The sequence below is a fragment of the Scyliorhinus torazame genome, chromosome 5 (genome assembly GCF_047496885.1).
Source record: "Scyliorhinus torazame isolate Kashiwa2021f chromosome 5, sScyTor2.1, whole genome shotgun sequence".
Lineage (NCBI taxonomy): Eukaryota > Metazoa > Chordata > Chondrichthyes > Carcharhiniformes > Scyliorhinidae > Scyliorhinus > Scyliorhinus torazame.
Genome location: NC_092711.1, coordinates 224,293,946 through 224,308,600, shown reverse-complemented (window position 1 = coordinate 224,308,600; position 14,655 = coordinate 224,293,946). Strand labels below are relative to the sequence as shown.

At 42.1% G+C, this 14,655-nt stretch overlaps 1 protein-coding gene across 1 annotated transcript in view; it reads right to left on the bottom strand.

Moving 5' to 3' along the window:
* Positions 1-408: 408 nt before the first annotated feature.
* Positions 409-14,655, bottom strand: part of LOC140420966 (chloride intracellular channel protein 2-like) — a 41,405-nt gene continuing 27,158 nt past the window's right edge. Inside the window, exon 6 of the mRNA XM_072505175.1 lies at positions 409-9,523. Coding sequence (XP_072361276.1) covers positions 9,362-9,523 — 162 coding nt within the window. The 3' untranslated portion in view covers positions 409-9,361. The remainder of the gene's footprint in view (positions 9,524-14,655) is intronic.

The following is a 14,655-nucleotide window of genomic DNA, read 5'->3' as shown; positions in this document are numbered from 1 at the left end:
TGTACACTCAAATAATCATCTCACTGAGAAAGCCCTCAGGGGTAGCTGGTTTGGACAATGGAAATGCCACACAATTGCATTCGGGGTTGAGCATTTGGAGCATTGTTGCAATTGAGTAAAAGAGCAGGGGATGCTAGCCTCTGGGCACCTCATATAGCAAAGTGCTCCATTACCAGCACTAACATCCTTCACTTACATTCGCAGGGAAATTCCCAGAAACATTACAAAAAATTGAAAACTTTGACCCTTTGACCTTGTTACTCAATCCATGGTAACTCTCCATTATGCAGCACCGAATCGACACAGGATGTTAAAAAAAAATGCATCATTGCTTCTTATCCTGGTTAGCAAAAAACGCGAATGCACATTAACACACACTCAGATACAAAGATAAATTCATCCACTCGGTATCAGCAAAGCAGCTTTATTAATAACCAGATTATCAACACATTTTATATATATATATATATATATGCTATATACAGATGCTTACATATTTGAATTGCCTGTTTAATGTTTGAAAATATACTAAAATCTTTTAGATCAAATATTAATTGCAATGGAATGGATATTTTACTCAAAGAAAATGAGTTGAGCATGAAGTGAATTAGCACAACAAGAGACATCTAAAGCATATAAACAGAGCAGTCAACTTAGAAAGAAAAGAACAGTACAATTCTTTTTTGTAGTTCAATAAGATAGTTCTAAAGGACATGCTACTGGACAATGCCAACTTGCCATATTTGCACAAAATTATCAAAATATTGGGTTGGATTCTCCGCCCCGCCACATTTCTGCCCCGACCCGCCTGCGGGACTCTCCGTTACGCTGGCCGGTCAATGGGATTTCCCATTGTGGGGCAGCCCCACGCCATCGTGAAACCCCCGGGCGCCGGCAAAACGGAGAATGACGCCGGCGGAGAGATTATATTTTTTTATGATTGCTTAACATTTACTCAGTTAATAAAGGAACAATCTTTGTGCTGCAAACATTCATCTCATTCCTGAGCAGAAAGCCAGGATTATCGGACATGTCAATATAAAGCCGATTTATTTTCACAGGAATCCAGAGTGTTAAGTCTCTATCGACTCACTTATACAATCAAGCTCAATGCCTTCTGGTACTGATTATTGCTAGCTTCAGTTTGCCTTTATATTTATTTGCTCCGCTCCTTTTGGCTGTGAGTATTGTGAGGCTAGAGTGGGGCATTCATTTGGGTGGGGGTGCAGCTCGATTAGGTAGAGGCTGTCAGGTTCAGGAAAGGCCGATCACTGGCCAAGTACAAACTGATAGTCCCATATACTTAGCCCTGATTTAGAGAAAAAGGGGTGGGAAACCTGTGGAGTTGAGTACCGTACAGTTCGGTGTTATATCATAGTGGCAGAGTGCTCCAGGGTCCTCTGTGGAGCCTTGGGTTGCACTCTGAACTTCGAACGTCATTTACAATCAGGCTTTGGCCACCCCTTGGTTCCGCATGAGCCACTTCCACGTAAATGCCTTGCTGAGTACAAGTTCTTAGAGGGTGGAAGATGGGAAGCTGGCCAGAGGGGGTATTCGGGAATAGTCTAGAGGTAACAATGGCATGGATGATGTCTTCACCAGCAGGTGAGTTGAGAGAAGGTCACAGGCGGGAAATTGTAATAGAATGTACAGACGTGGCAGCATAGTGCAAAGTGGTTAGCTGGATCACAGCTCCAGGGACCCTGATTTTGCATGGATTTCCTCTGGGTGCTCCAGTTTCCTCCCACAGTCCAAAGATATGCAGGTTAGGTAGATTGACTATACTAAGTTGCCCCGAGGGGGGTTACAGGGAAAGGGTGGAAGATTGGACTCAGTAGGGTGCTCTTTCAGAGGGTCAATGGGCTAATTGGCCTCCTTCTGCACTGTCGGGATACTACAGAAGTGGAGGCAGGCAGTCTTAATCACAGTGTAGATACGTGGTCAGAAACTCATGTCGGCAGAGGAGACGCAGACCGAGGAGCTGAAGCGCAAGTGGGAGGAGGAGCTGGGAGGAGAGATAGAGGATGGTTGAGTAGAGTCAATGCGTCCGCAACATGTGCCAGGCTCAGCCTGATACAATTCAAGGTCGTTCATCGGGCTCACATGACAGTGGCCCGGTGAGCAGATTCTTTGGGGTGGAAGACAGGTGTGCAAAATGTGCGGGAGGACGAGCGAACCATGTCCACATATCCTGAACATGTCCGAAGCTTAGGGAATTTTGGCAGGGGTTTGCGGATGTCATGTCCACGGTGTTAAAAACCAGGGTGGCACTGAGTCCAGAGATGGCGATTTTCAGGGTGTTGGAAGACCCAGGAATCCAGGAGGAGAATGAGGCAGCCTTTGCTTCCCGGAGACGGGTACTATTAGCTTGGAGGGACTCAAAGCCCCCGAGTCGGAGACCTGGCTATCGGACATGGCTAGCTTTCTCTGTTTGGAGAAAATCAAGTTTGCCTTGAGAGGGTCACTGTTAGGGTTCGCCCGGAGGTGGCAACCGGTCGTCGACTTCTTCGCGGAAAATTAATTGTCAACAGAAGGGGGGGGCGGTTAATTTAGCTTAGAGTAGGGGGTTAATAAAGGTGGGACCTGTAAGGAAGGCTTTTGCACTATGTTTATATAAATTGTTTATTTTGTTGTTGTTACAATACCAAAAATACCTCAATAAAATGTTTATTAAAAAAAAAGAAACCCATCTCGGAGTCAAACACAGTGCCAAATTTGCAAATGGTCTTGGCCAACTTAAGACAGTTACCAAGGATAGAAATGATGGACAGGAAATGGAGTTTATGGTGGTGACCAAATATAACGGCTTCTGCTTACCCAATAGTTGGCTGGTGAAATTTCTGATCATTCAGCATGTGACAAATCAGAGATAGTTAACGGGTTCAAGGAGGTGATAGTGTCATGTGAGAGTACCTTTAAGACATGGATGTTTCAGCAATGTACCTTTAAGAAAACAGTGGTGTCAGAGAGCGGGTGGAGCTGAGCAGTTCAGCCATTTTGAAGTTTCAGTTTGAAGGAAAAGAGCTTGGGGAGTGTCTGTGTTTTGCAGTGAGCTGGATTTGCTGTGATCTCTGCTATGAAAGACTACCTCTGGATCACTTGGGTGATTTAAACTCATAATAGTAAAGCCTTTAACCTGATGTGATTCTGTTTAAAGGTGTTAAGTCTCTTGGAAGTTTGAAGGAACATTTTGAGGAATTATTTACTGGTGTAATATTTTCGGAATTATCTTTGAAGTAAGGGGTGTTAAGAGATCCAATGTTTATTTAAGATGTTAAGTTGAGTTCATGGAATAAACATTGTTTTGTGTTTAAAAACCCACGTGTCCATAATTGCAATCCCACCCCTAGGGGATAAGCCATGTGCTAGGAAAAGCAACAAATACATTAAAGGGGAAGGTTGGTTGAACTCCATGATACATTTTGGGGTTCTGAAAACGCCTTGCCCATAACAATTGGGGGCTCGAGGGGGATAAAAGTCTATCTATTGGATTGGCTCTTGTGAACTTAAAGACAGTGAACGATTGTTGCTTTTCCGGTGTGGTATTTTAGTTTAAGTGGGGAGTGTGTTGTGGACAATGGCTCTTTCAGAGGCTCAGAAGTTTTTGGGGGTGGAGACTGTCACACGCAGTACTTTACGGACAGAGACGAAAAGCAGACTGTTGGGTCTGGCAAAAACATTGCAGTTAACATTACCTGACAAAATGCAAAAAGATGAGGTAATTATGGCGGTGGTTAAGCATTTAAAGTTGCCTGAGATAGAGTTTGACTCATGGGAAATGGTAAAAATTCAGTTGCAAATTAAACAAATGGAACATGAGAAAGAATTAAAGCGGCTTGAATACGAAAGAGAGAGTGCGAAAAAAGAAAGAGAAAGAGATAGAGAGGAAAATGAAAAGGAGAGAGATGAAAGAAATAAAGAAAGAGATAGAGAGGAAAGGGAAAAAGAGACAGAGTTTGAACTTTGGAAAATGTCTCTGAAACATGAAAATCAGTTAAAATTGGCAGACGCAAATGAATACGTACAGTTGGAGGAGATGGATGAGGATAATGAGACAGAGCGTCATAGTCGAAGACGTGGTGTGGATCTATTTAAATATGTCCAAGCATTGCAAAGGTTTGAAGAGAAGGAGGTAGAAGCCTTTTTCATTTCATTTGAGAAGGTAGCTAAACAAATGCAATGGCCACAGGACATGTGGGTATTACTGATTCAAACAAAGCTGATAGGTAGGGCTAGTGAAGTGTTTGCATCACTACCGGAGGAGGTATCTGGAACGTATGAAGAGGTGAAGAAATCCATCTTAGGTGCATATGAGCTAGTGCCTGAAGCCTACAGACAAAGGTTTAGAAATTTAAGGAAATAATTTGGTCAAACATACATGGAGTTTGAAAGGCTCAGAGTAATTTTGATCGGTCGATAAGGGCTTTGAAAATAGACCAAACGTATGAAGCTCTCAGAGAAATTATACTTTTGGAGGAGTTTAAAAATTCAATTCCTGATGTAGTGAGAACTCATGTGGAAGAACAGAGGGCTAAAACTGCGAGATCAGCAGCGGAAATGGGAGATGATTATGAATTAGTTCAGAAATCAAAGATTGGTTTCCGACATCAGTTTCAGCCGGTGAGGGATAGAAACCGGGGACATGAGAAATACTCAAGTGGTAAAGGTAAAGGTGATCTGATGGGAGACAATAAAGAGAGTGTACCTCAGATTAAAAAAGAAATCCAGGAGGGTGGAAAAGAAATGAAAAGTTTCATATGTTTTCACTGTAATAAACTAGGCCATGTAAAGTCACAGTGTTGGTGGTTGAAGAAAAGCACTGGGAAGGCTGATGTAGTAAAACAGGATAAGACAGTGGGGTTTGTTAGAGTGGTAAAGGAAAGCCCAAGGGAAGTGAAGGAGGTGCAAATGATTATACAGACTGTTCAAGAAGTAATTGTTAAGAAGGTGCCAGATGTATTTCAAGAATTTACTTGTGTGGGTAAAGTTTACTCATGTGTATCAGGAGGAGCAGGTAAAGAAGTCACAATTTTAAGAGATACAGGGGCTAGTCAATCTTTAATGGTAAGAGTTGAGGAATTATGTAGTTTGGGAAGAATGTTGCCAGAAAAGGTGGTGAAATGTGGAACTCAGGGTGAGAGGAGTAGCGTTCTATTATATAAGGTACGGTTGGAAAGTCCAGTGAAGAGTGGTGAAGTGGTAGTAGGAGTAATAGATAAACTATCTTGTCCGGGAATGATATTGCTGGATCGCAGGTGGGAGTGGTGCCTACTGTAGTTGATAAGCCAGTGGAAAATCAGGCAACTGAAGGGTTGAAAGACGAATATCCTGGGATTTTTCCGGATTGTGTTGTAACAAGGTCGCAAAGTCACAGGATAAGACAAGAGGAGAAATCAAAGAATGAAGTTGAAGTTGAAGTGCAATTATAAGAAACGATTTTTGATCAGATGGTTGAAAAAGAACAAGAACAGGTGGAGGATGAGGCGGATATTTGTAGTCCAGGAACATTGGCGGAGTTACAACAGAAAGATGTAGAAATAAAACAGATATATCAGAAAGCATATACGGAAGAGGAATCTGAGAGTATACCAGAGTCTTATTACCGTAAAAATAATGTCTTGATGAGAAAATGGAGACCTGTACATATGCAGGCGAATGAAAGGTGGGCAGAAGTTTATCAAGTAGTATTGCCAATAGGGTATAGAAAGGAGGTGTTGCGAGTTGCACATGAGGTACAGTGGGAGGTCATTTGGGAATAAGAAAAACTCAAGCTAAAATCCAGAAACATTTTTATTGGCCTGGACTACATAAAGATGTAGTTAAATTTTGTCAATCATGTCACACATATCAAGTGATAGCGAAACCTCAACAGTGATAAACCAGCGCCCTTAATACCCATTCCAGCATTTGAGGAACCTTTAACGAGGGTCATAATTGATTTTGTAGGACCACTTCCTAAAACAAAAAGTGGGAATCAATATCTTTTGACTATAATGGATGTGTCTACTACGTTACCAGAGGCCATTCCAGTAAGTAATATTACAGCTAAAAGGATTGTGGAGGAGTTATTTAAATTCTTTACTAGATATGGACTACCAACAGAAATTCAATCGGATTAAGTATCAAATTTTACTTCAAAGTTATTCAAAGAAGTTATGGATAGCTTAGGAATAAAACAATTTAAATCAACTGCGTACCATCCAGAATTGCAGGGAGCATTAGAAAGGTGGCATCAGACATTAAAGACAATGTTGAGGCGTGTTGTCAAGATTATCCAGAGGATTGGGATAAAGGAATTCCATTCGTATTGTTTGCAATGAGGGATGCACCTAATGAGTCTACCAAATTTAGTCCTTTTGAACTAATTTTTGGTCATGAGGTAAGAGGACCACTTAAATTGATTAAGAAAAAATTGGTGGGTGAGAAATCAGAAATTACACTATTGGATTACGTGTCAAATTTTAGGGAACGATTAAATAGAGCAGGTGAATTGGCTAGACAACCAACATTTGAAAGTTGCACAAACTGTGATGAAACGGGTAGCGGACAAGAAATCCAAAGTTCGTAGTTTTGCCAGTGGGGATAAAGTTTTAGTGTTGTTCCCAGTGGTAGGTGAGCCTTTAAAAGCTAGGTTTTGTGGACCGTATCAGATTGAAAGGAAATGAAGTGAGGTGAATTCTGTGGTAAAAACACCAGATAGAAGGAAGACTCACCGAGTGTGTCATGTGAATATGCTTAAAAGGTACTTTGAAAGGGAAGGAGAGGAAAAGGAAGTTTTAATGATTCTAACTCAAAGTGACAAACCAAATCCAGATGACTGTGAATTTGACAAACCTCAAATTAAATTGGAAAATGAGGATGTTCTTAAAAATTGGGATGAATTGTTAAGTTACCTTCCAGAGGAAAAACAAACTGACCTGAAAGAGTTATTGATATCACATGGGCAAGTTTGTAGAGATAAATTGGGAAGTACTAAAATGGCTATACATGATGTAGATGTGGGAAATGCTGTTCCTATCAAACAACATCCATATAGACTCAACCCTTTAAAATTGGCACAGGTTAACAAAGAGATTGAAAGTATGCTTAAAAATGGCATAATTGAAGTTGGTTGCAGCCAATGGAGCTCACCCATAGTGATGGTACCTAAACCAGATGGTACCCAACGGGTGTGTGTGGACTATAGAAAGGGGAATGCAGTTACAAGAACGGACTCTTATCCTACCCCACGTTTGAGGGATTGCATTGAGTAAGTGGGACAATCTGCTTTTATTTTCAACTTCCAGACTACGAAAGAACAATTTAAACATCGTATGGAGTTCTTCGATCGACTTCAGGAGGCTGGTTTGGTGATGAACCTAGCCGAAAGTGAATTTGGAGAAGCCTGAATCACTTTCCTTGCGGAGTTTCCGATACCCTCAAGACAAAGGGAAATAATGCGATTTCTTAGCATGAGTGGATTTGATCGAACATTTGTGCAAAAGTTTTGTGGCGTGATTACTCCACTGATGGACTTGCTAAAGAAACGTCAAAAATTTCAAGGGACAGCGGACTTTCAACAGGCATTTGACTGCCTGAAAGCTGTGATCACCAATGATCCTAATTTGGAGAATTGCAAGGAGCTCTGTGGTCAGATTGAATTAAATTATCTGATTCTGAAGAGAAATGCCGAGGAGCAGAGGAATGGATGGATCGTGCAGAGACTTTGTTCAAAGAGACTGTCAATCGTGAAGGATTTCAGTTGGAGGAAGAAGAACAAAGAAAAATTGACTATATTATTATTCCTGTTTGCGTGTGTTGTTTTTTTTTAAAAACAAAAAGATATATTTACTGTGTGCATTTCTTAGTGGATGGTGCAAAAGTGAAAAATGAAACCACCTTGAAGTTGATGGAATTTTTTTTTTCTTGGGGGGAGGTGTCATGTGAGAGTACCTTTAAGACAGGGCTTTAAGCAAAGTACCTTTAAGAAAACAGTGATGTCAGAGAGTGGGTGGAGCTGAGCAGTTCAGCCATTTTGAAGTTTCAGTTTGGAGGAAAAGAGCTTGGGGAATGTCTGTGTTTTGCAGTGAGCTGGATTTGCTGTGATCTCTGCCATGAAAGACTATCTCTGGATCATTTGGGTGATTTAAACTCATAATAGTAAAGCCTTTAACCTGATGTGATTCTGTTTAAAGGTGTTAAGTCTCTTGGAAGTTTGAAGGAACATTTTGAGGAATTATTTACTGGTGTAATATTTTCGGAGTTATCTTTGAAGAAAGGGGTGTTAAGAGATCCAATGTTTATTTAAGATGTTAAGTTGAGTTCAAGGAATGAACAATGTTTTGTGTTTAAAAACCCATGTGTCCATAATTGTAATCCCACACCTAGGGGACAAGCCGTGTGCTAGGAAAAGCAACAAATACATTAAAGGGGGAGGTTGGTTGAACTCTATGATACATTTTGGGGTTCTGAAAATGCCTCGCCCATAACAATAGTGAGATGGAACTCAGGGCTGTTAGGGCTGTCAGTGGTGGAACCTTATGTTCTGCTTTTGGATTATTCTCTGACGAGTAACATGCAGATGAAACTAGAAAGGGGTAGAATAGGTCCTTGGAGAACTCCAGAGGTAACAATGCGAGAGTGGGAAGAGAAGCTATGATTAGATAGATAAGAATGGAATCATGTTGGGGCAGTTCTACCCACCTGGAGACAGAGTAGAGGCATTGAAGGAAGAAGTGGTCAAATGAGGGCGAATTTCAGTGAATTAATAGGGATCATCTTGCAGCAAAAACAGTTGGGAGCAGGACCACTTTTGAAATAGGTTGGCAAAACTGTGAACACTCTGCGGATTGTTCATGGTTAATCAGACAATATATTATTCCATAAATAACAGGGATGTTATTCTGTAGTCAAAATGTGCTATATTGTTGCTTAGGGGAAATTCTTTGAGGCTTCAAACACTTATTGCTGATAAACAAACAAAGCTTGAGGGCAAGCAGAGTTTTAAATTAGGAAACTTTGCAGCCTGCATATTGTTTATGCTTTTCAGAATCTAGGCTGATGATAGCCCTTGTTTCTACACTTATTTTTAAGAATGCTTTTACTTCTGTAGCAAGGTAGGTCACTTAGAAATGTGATGCCCAATGCAAGACTAGTTGTTAGATGGTCCATTACTATTGAGGCATCTTGAAGAATAAGATAGGAACGGTAGCAATGACTGACAGTAAACAAGCTGTTCTGAACAGGCTTTTCGCTAGAGCTGCACAGTGAACAAATGGAGTGTAACAAATTTCCCTGTTACTTCTCTGTTTAGCACAGAATGAACGGGTGCTTGATCGATTACAATGGAACTCGTCAGAGCAATATGAGAATAAGTTCTTCTTCATTGCAGGCTTTTGGCAATATCAGCGTAAGCCCGTTCAATCTCTTCAATGGCTGGACAGGTGTGACTAAACTCATTTCGTTTATATGCATTGTTCAGATAGCGCCAGAGAGCAAACATTTCGACAGGAATCTCAAAATTCCGGTATTTCTTTGCGGCCACCTGCAAGAGAGGCCAGACAGACAGATACACGATTACTTTAACATTGAAGACTATAAATGAAAGCAGCGAGGTACACGAGGGCTACATTGCCAACTTTGGTCGGGCCGGGAAGCTCACAATGTCTGAATAATGTTAACTGTTCAGCAGTCCGAAACTACAAAAACTATCCAACATATGCATCAAAAGGAATAGGAGGCCCAATTTTAACTTGGACACCGAATTTAACCCGCACAAGTGTTTTCACTCCATTGACCATTGTCACCCAGCAGATTGGGTTAAAGATTAGATTTATAAAGCCATCAGTCATCGACAAACAGAATATAAATTAAATTAAAACTCCAATGGTTCATTAATTGGTTTGAATATGACTATCGATCCCATAATTCATTAAGTACTTCAAAAATATTTATTGACAGATCCCTCATATTGCTCATGGTAAGTCAGATGATGTTTTGTTTAAAAAGACCACCGCGTTCGCCCAGCACATTCCAGTTAAATAAAGGCCAAAATCGAGATTCGTGCCAGTTTCCTATCTAACCGATGGTGAGCTCCAGATTGTGAGTTCCGGACCATTCCCAATTATGACAAGCATTTCATTGACCCTAATTTTCATTCATTTCCATCTCATTAGCAAGACTGAAGACGAATGCAACGGCCTCCCGGGAATTAATCAGCTCCCCAGCGAGAAATCACTCAGGGATCGTTGAGTACTCCTTTAAAAACGTGAAGCTGGTGCAATGGTTTCTGAGGAGAACTGGCGAGGTGAGTAGCTATTTCCAGTATGCAGCTCAAGGGCACTGGAGCTGCTGCCTTAGCGCTTGGGTGGGGGACCCCTGAGGTCAGGGGTTACCCCTGGGCCGATGGTGGGGGTACGGGGGTGGGGGGCTGTCAGTGGGTGAGTGACTTTTCACCAGTGAGGCCTTCAAGCCATCTTTAAATATTGTGGGTACCCATAACTGGGTCAACTACAACTGTTGCATGTCTGTCCTACCAACACTTCCAGGATGGAGCCCTGTTCTTGGTTCTACGCTGAAGGTCACTTTCACTACCTTTGACTGTGAGCAGCCTCTAGCTTAACAGCTGAAGGCTATTGCTAATCAAGACTTGGCCATGTTCGTTGTGAGAGCACTGCACAGCTGCAGGTTGTGTTTGCTGCTTGCTCCTGCTGGTGGCTGCAAATGCCTGGAGGCTGCTGTTTCCTTGATTTTATGTAGCCTGAAAGAAGGACAATTGTTTCTAAGATGCCTAGGTCCTGGAACACCTGATGATGCTGTTGAAGAAATGCTTTCATATATTGCTGATACTTTTGTTGCTGGTGTGGTGAGTGCTGCATGTAACAGGCACGTCACCGTGGGTTAAACACGCTGGAAGTCAAGACTGTTCAACTGCACTTTGAGCACCAGTGGAATGTGTGAATGCCAGGATTTGGTTCCGGTGAGATTGGGCCGTGTGTGAGGGCCTGCACAGCTGCGGCTCCTGGACGGAGAATGGCACTGATATGTGGAACAAGTAACACATTGATGGACAGATCATTTCTCTGACAAAGTTCTGGGCATGATAAAACATTCTCACGCTTGTCCTCTGTTGAGGAACCTACAAGGGGTGATGCTGTGTGTTTGTTTTTTTGTGAAAATTAGCTGATATAGTTTCCTATTGGTACTAATATGGAATGGTGACTTTTCCTTGTTGTTTAATGTTAGTGTGCTGTATGAAATGTTACATAGTTGAGGATCAAGAAGAGAGAGGATGACTGATTGGGCACGGGGTGGGATGTCAGCACTATCTGTACCTAGGGGGAATGGAAAGGCCAAATATTCACTATTAAAACATATTAAACCTGATACATGTGAAGCCTCTGTCACGATAATCTCACAGCGGGTCTGTCGAGAAGCCTGACAGGTCGGCATCCCCAAAGCACGGAGCAGGTCTGTGCACTGCCATGTTTGTATGTTGACTGGGAGTGAGTGCTGAGGGAGCGTTTAAAAACGCCTCCCCATGTTAGCATGATGCTGAGGCGCGAATCTGGCGAATCAGACAGGGAGGGAGGGAGGAAGGAAGGAAGGGAGAGAGGGAGGGAGGGAGGGAGGAGGTTCCATATAACTGGGTATTTACATTAAATTAAAACAAACCTATTCTGTGATTCTAGCTAGATATAATTCTGTCAATAGCCCAATGCTTCGCTCTTTTCACCAGAAGGTAACAACTCAATAAGGTACTGACAACTCACTTTATTAAAGTTTATTTCTTTTTTATTTAAAACTTAAGAGTACTCAATTCTACTTTTTTCCCTATTAAGCGTGGCCAATCCACCTACCCTGCACATCTTTGGGTTGTGGGGGTGAGATCCACACAAACTTGGGAAGAATGTGCAAACTCCACATGGACAGTGACCTGGGGCCGGGATTGGACCCAAGTCCTCAGCGCCGTGAGGCAGCCGTGCTAACCATTGCATTACCCCACTCATCTTGTCAAAGTAGCATTTCTTCCAATGTTTGCTTAAACCGTGAGCGCTATTTGCCGAGCTACCATAGCTCAGATTTGTCCTGGTCTCACCTGATGTCCAAACACGCACATGTTTCCTTCAAGGATCGCTGGATAGTGATCAGACATAGAGACCTTTGTTCATTAGCTCCTAATCCCAGTCCAGGAAACATGAGTCACATTAATTCCTCAGTTTAAAATATAATATAGAAGGGTTCGAACATGGGGCAGCCAAAAGGATATTAAATCCTTGTTGCAACGTTATAAAGAAACTATTTGCGTGTGATTACTGTTAGAAAATCATATCTTCAAAAACTATATTTTCTTTTCAAATTTGGAAGGACATTGCATTATTTGGACACTTGGGAACTAGTTTGATTTTTTTTTTTGAAAGGTCATAAATTCATTTGGACTGTGAGCAAGCGTGCCATTTCACCAAGATATCACATAAGCTCAGCTGAATGACTAGCATGGCACTTGAAGAGGAGAGCTGTTTGCTTATTTGGACTGTAATTATTTTGATGGCTGGGGGACGTTATGTTAAAGACAAACGTCCTGATGTTTTATTGGCAGTCACCTGATGAAGATGGGTTTTATGTTTTGAATTTTTTTACAACTCAGTTGGGAATAAATCGAGAAGGGGAATTCTGCCCAGCTCACACTCACCTCGCCTTGCCTGAAATACAGGATGGTTATCAGTATCCAGCTACGAATCCTCATCTCACTGGAACTTGTCTGTATTCGGAAACTCAGGAGCCTGAGATGAGAGGGAGATTCCAAGGATTCATCCGGCTCTATTCCCCTCCATGCCGAAGCTCTGTTGGTGAGAACCTCCAGACATCTACTGGAAATCTTGATCCATCTTCACACGAGGGAGAATCAGACCGACGGCGTCGAAACCTTGCAAACTATCTCCTTTCCATAAAGTTTTATTTAACTGCCAATCTCTGCTGAGACCCTGTTTGTTTGTCCTTTGTGGTTGCTTGGGTTTTTGAAATGCAATGCTGTACTAACTAATTGGCTTGCCATAGTCATATAGCTCTGCTTTGAGGAATCTCTCTGGAAGCAAACACCTCAATGTCTGTTGAATAAATGCTTCTCACAGAAACACACTAATGAAGACTGCTGCCTTTGTACTTGCAACTGTGCGCGTGTGTGTTTATTTTTTTATTTATGGGATGTGGGGTTGCTGGTTAGGCCAGCATTTATTGCCCATCCCTAGTTGCCCTTCAGAAGGTGGTGGTTGTCATGTTGGGTGCTCTGCTACACAGACGAACCAACACGGTGCGGAAGGTACAACTCAGTTTTATTACTAACAATATTAACATTTGTAAACTGGTTACTGTGGTTCGTTCATTACCCTCTTACCTGTGGACCCAGTCCGAACACTATCTTGGAGAGGCACTCAGCACATGGTGAATGTCTGAGTGGCTTGCTGTGAGCCCTGTGCCCTGAGCTGTCTCCTGCTGGAATGAATCGGAAGTGTCGTGTTCCCCGTTTTATAGTGTGCCTGCTCTTGCCTGTGATTGGCTGTGATGTTGTGTGTGTATTGATTGGTCCGTTGATCTGTCCATCAGTGTGTATGTGTGTTTGCACCATGATGTTTATCTGAATATCATGACAGTGGTGAGCTGTCTTCTTGAACTGCTGCCGTCCTTAAGGTGGAGGTACACCCACTGTGCTGTTAAGGAGTGTTTTCCAGGATGTTGCCCTAACGACAGGGAAGAAACGGCGATATATTTCCAAGTCAGGGTAGTGAGAGACTTGAAGGGGAACCTCCAGGTGGTGCGGTTCCCAGGATTCTGCTGCTCTTGTTTTTCTAGATGGGAGCGGTCGTGCAATTGGAAGGTGCTGTCCAAGGAACCTTGGATCTTATGGAGGTATTTTGAAAGGGGAAAATAGTTATACTACTAGATTACAAATTGTGCATTAACCAGTTCTTGCAACTAGTTTAAAAATTAAGTTTTGTTTTATAATAAACAATTACTCTGAATTCTTTTATTCTGGATCTAACAGTAGCGAAGGTAAATAATTAACCATTTTGGTGAGTGAATTAAACATTTGCACTAATGGTGTCACCTGTAGAGTAGTTGGGCCAGATAAACAGCACACTCGTCCTTTCCTGGTCTTAACATTACCAAGATACTCTACAGCCTGTATTTCGATACAGTCGATCTATTTATTTTAAAATTGCATGGTTTGCAACTAGATAACATTCTGGATGGTGGAACAGAATTACATAAAAGAAAACCACCGAGATAAAGCTATCATGCACTCCTCGTATTTGCTGAAAAGATGCAGTTGTTGTGAGTTGTGAAATTAAAGTGGCATATTGAGGGGGCAGCACGGAGGCGCAGTAGTTAACACCGCAGTCTCACGGAGTCAAGGTCCCAGGTTCGAATCCTGGCTCTGGGTCACTGTCCACGTGGAGTTTGCACATATTTGTGTGGGTTTCGCCCCCACAGCCCAAAGATGTGCAGGGTAGGTGGATTGGCCACGCTAAATTGCTCCCTAATTGGAAAAAATTAATTGGGTACTCTAAATTTATTTTTAAAAAGTGGCATATTGCAGAATGTTCCCAGAGTACCAGACCAACCCTGACACTTCGGAATTGGGCCGAACTGTTCCTGTCACTTGTTAGAATATGGGGC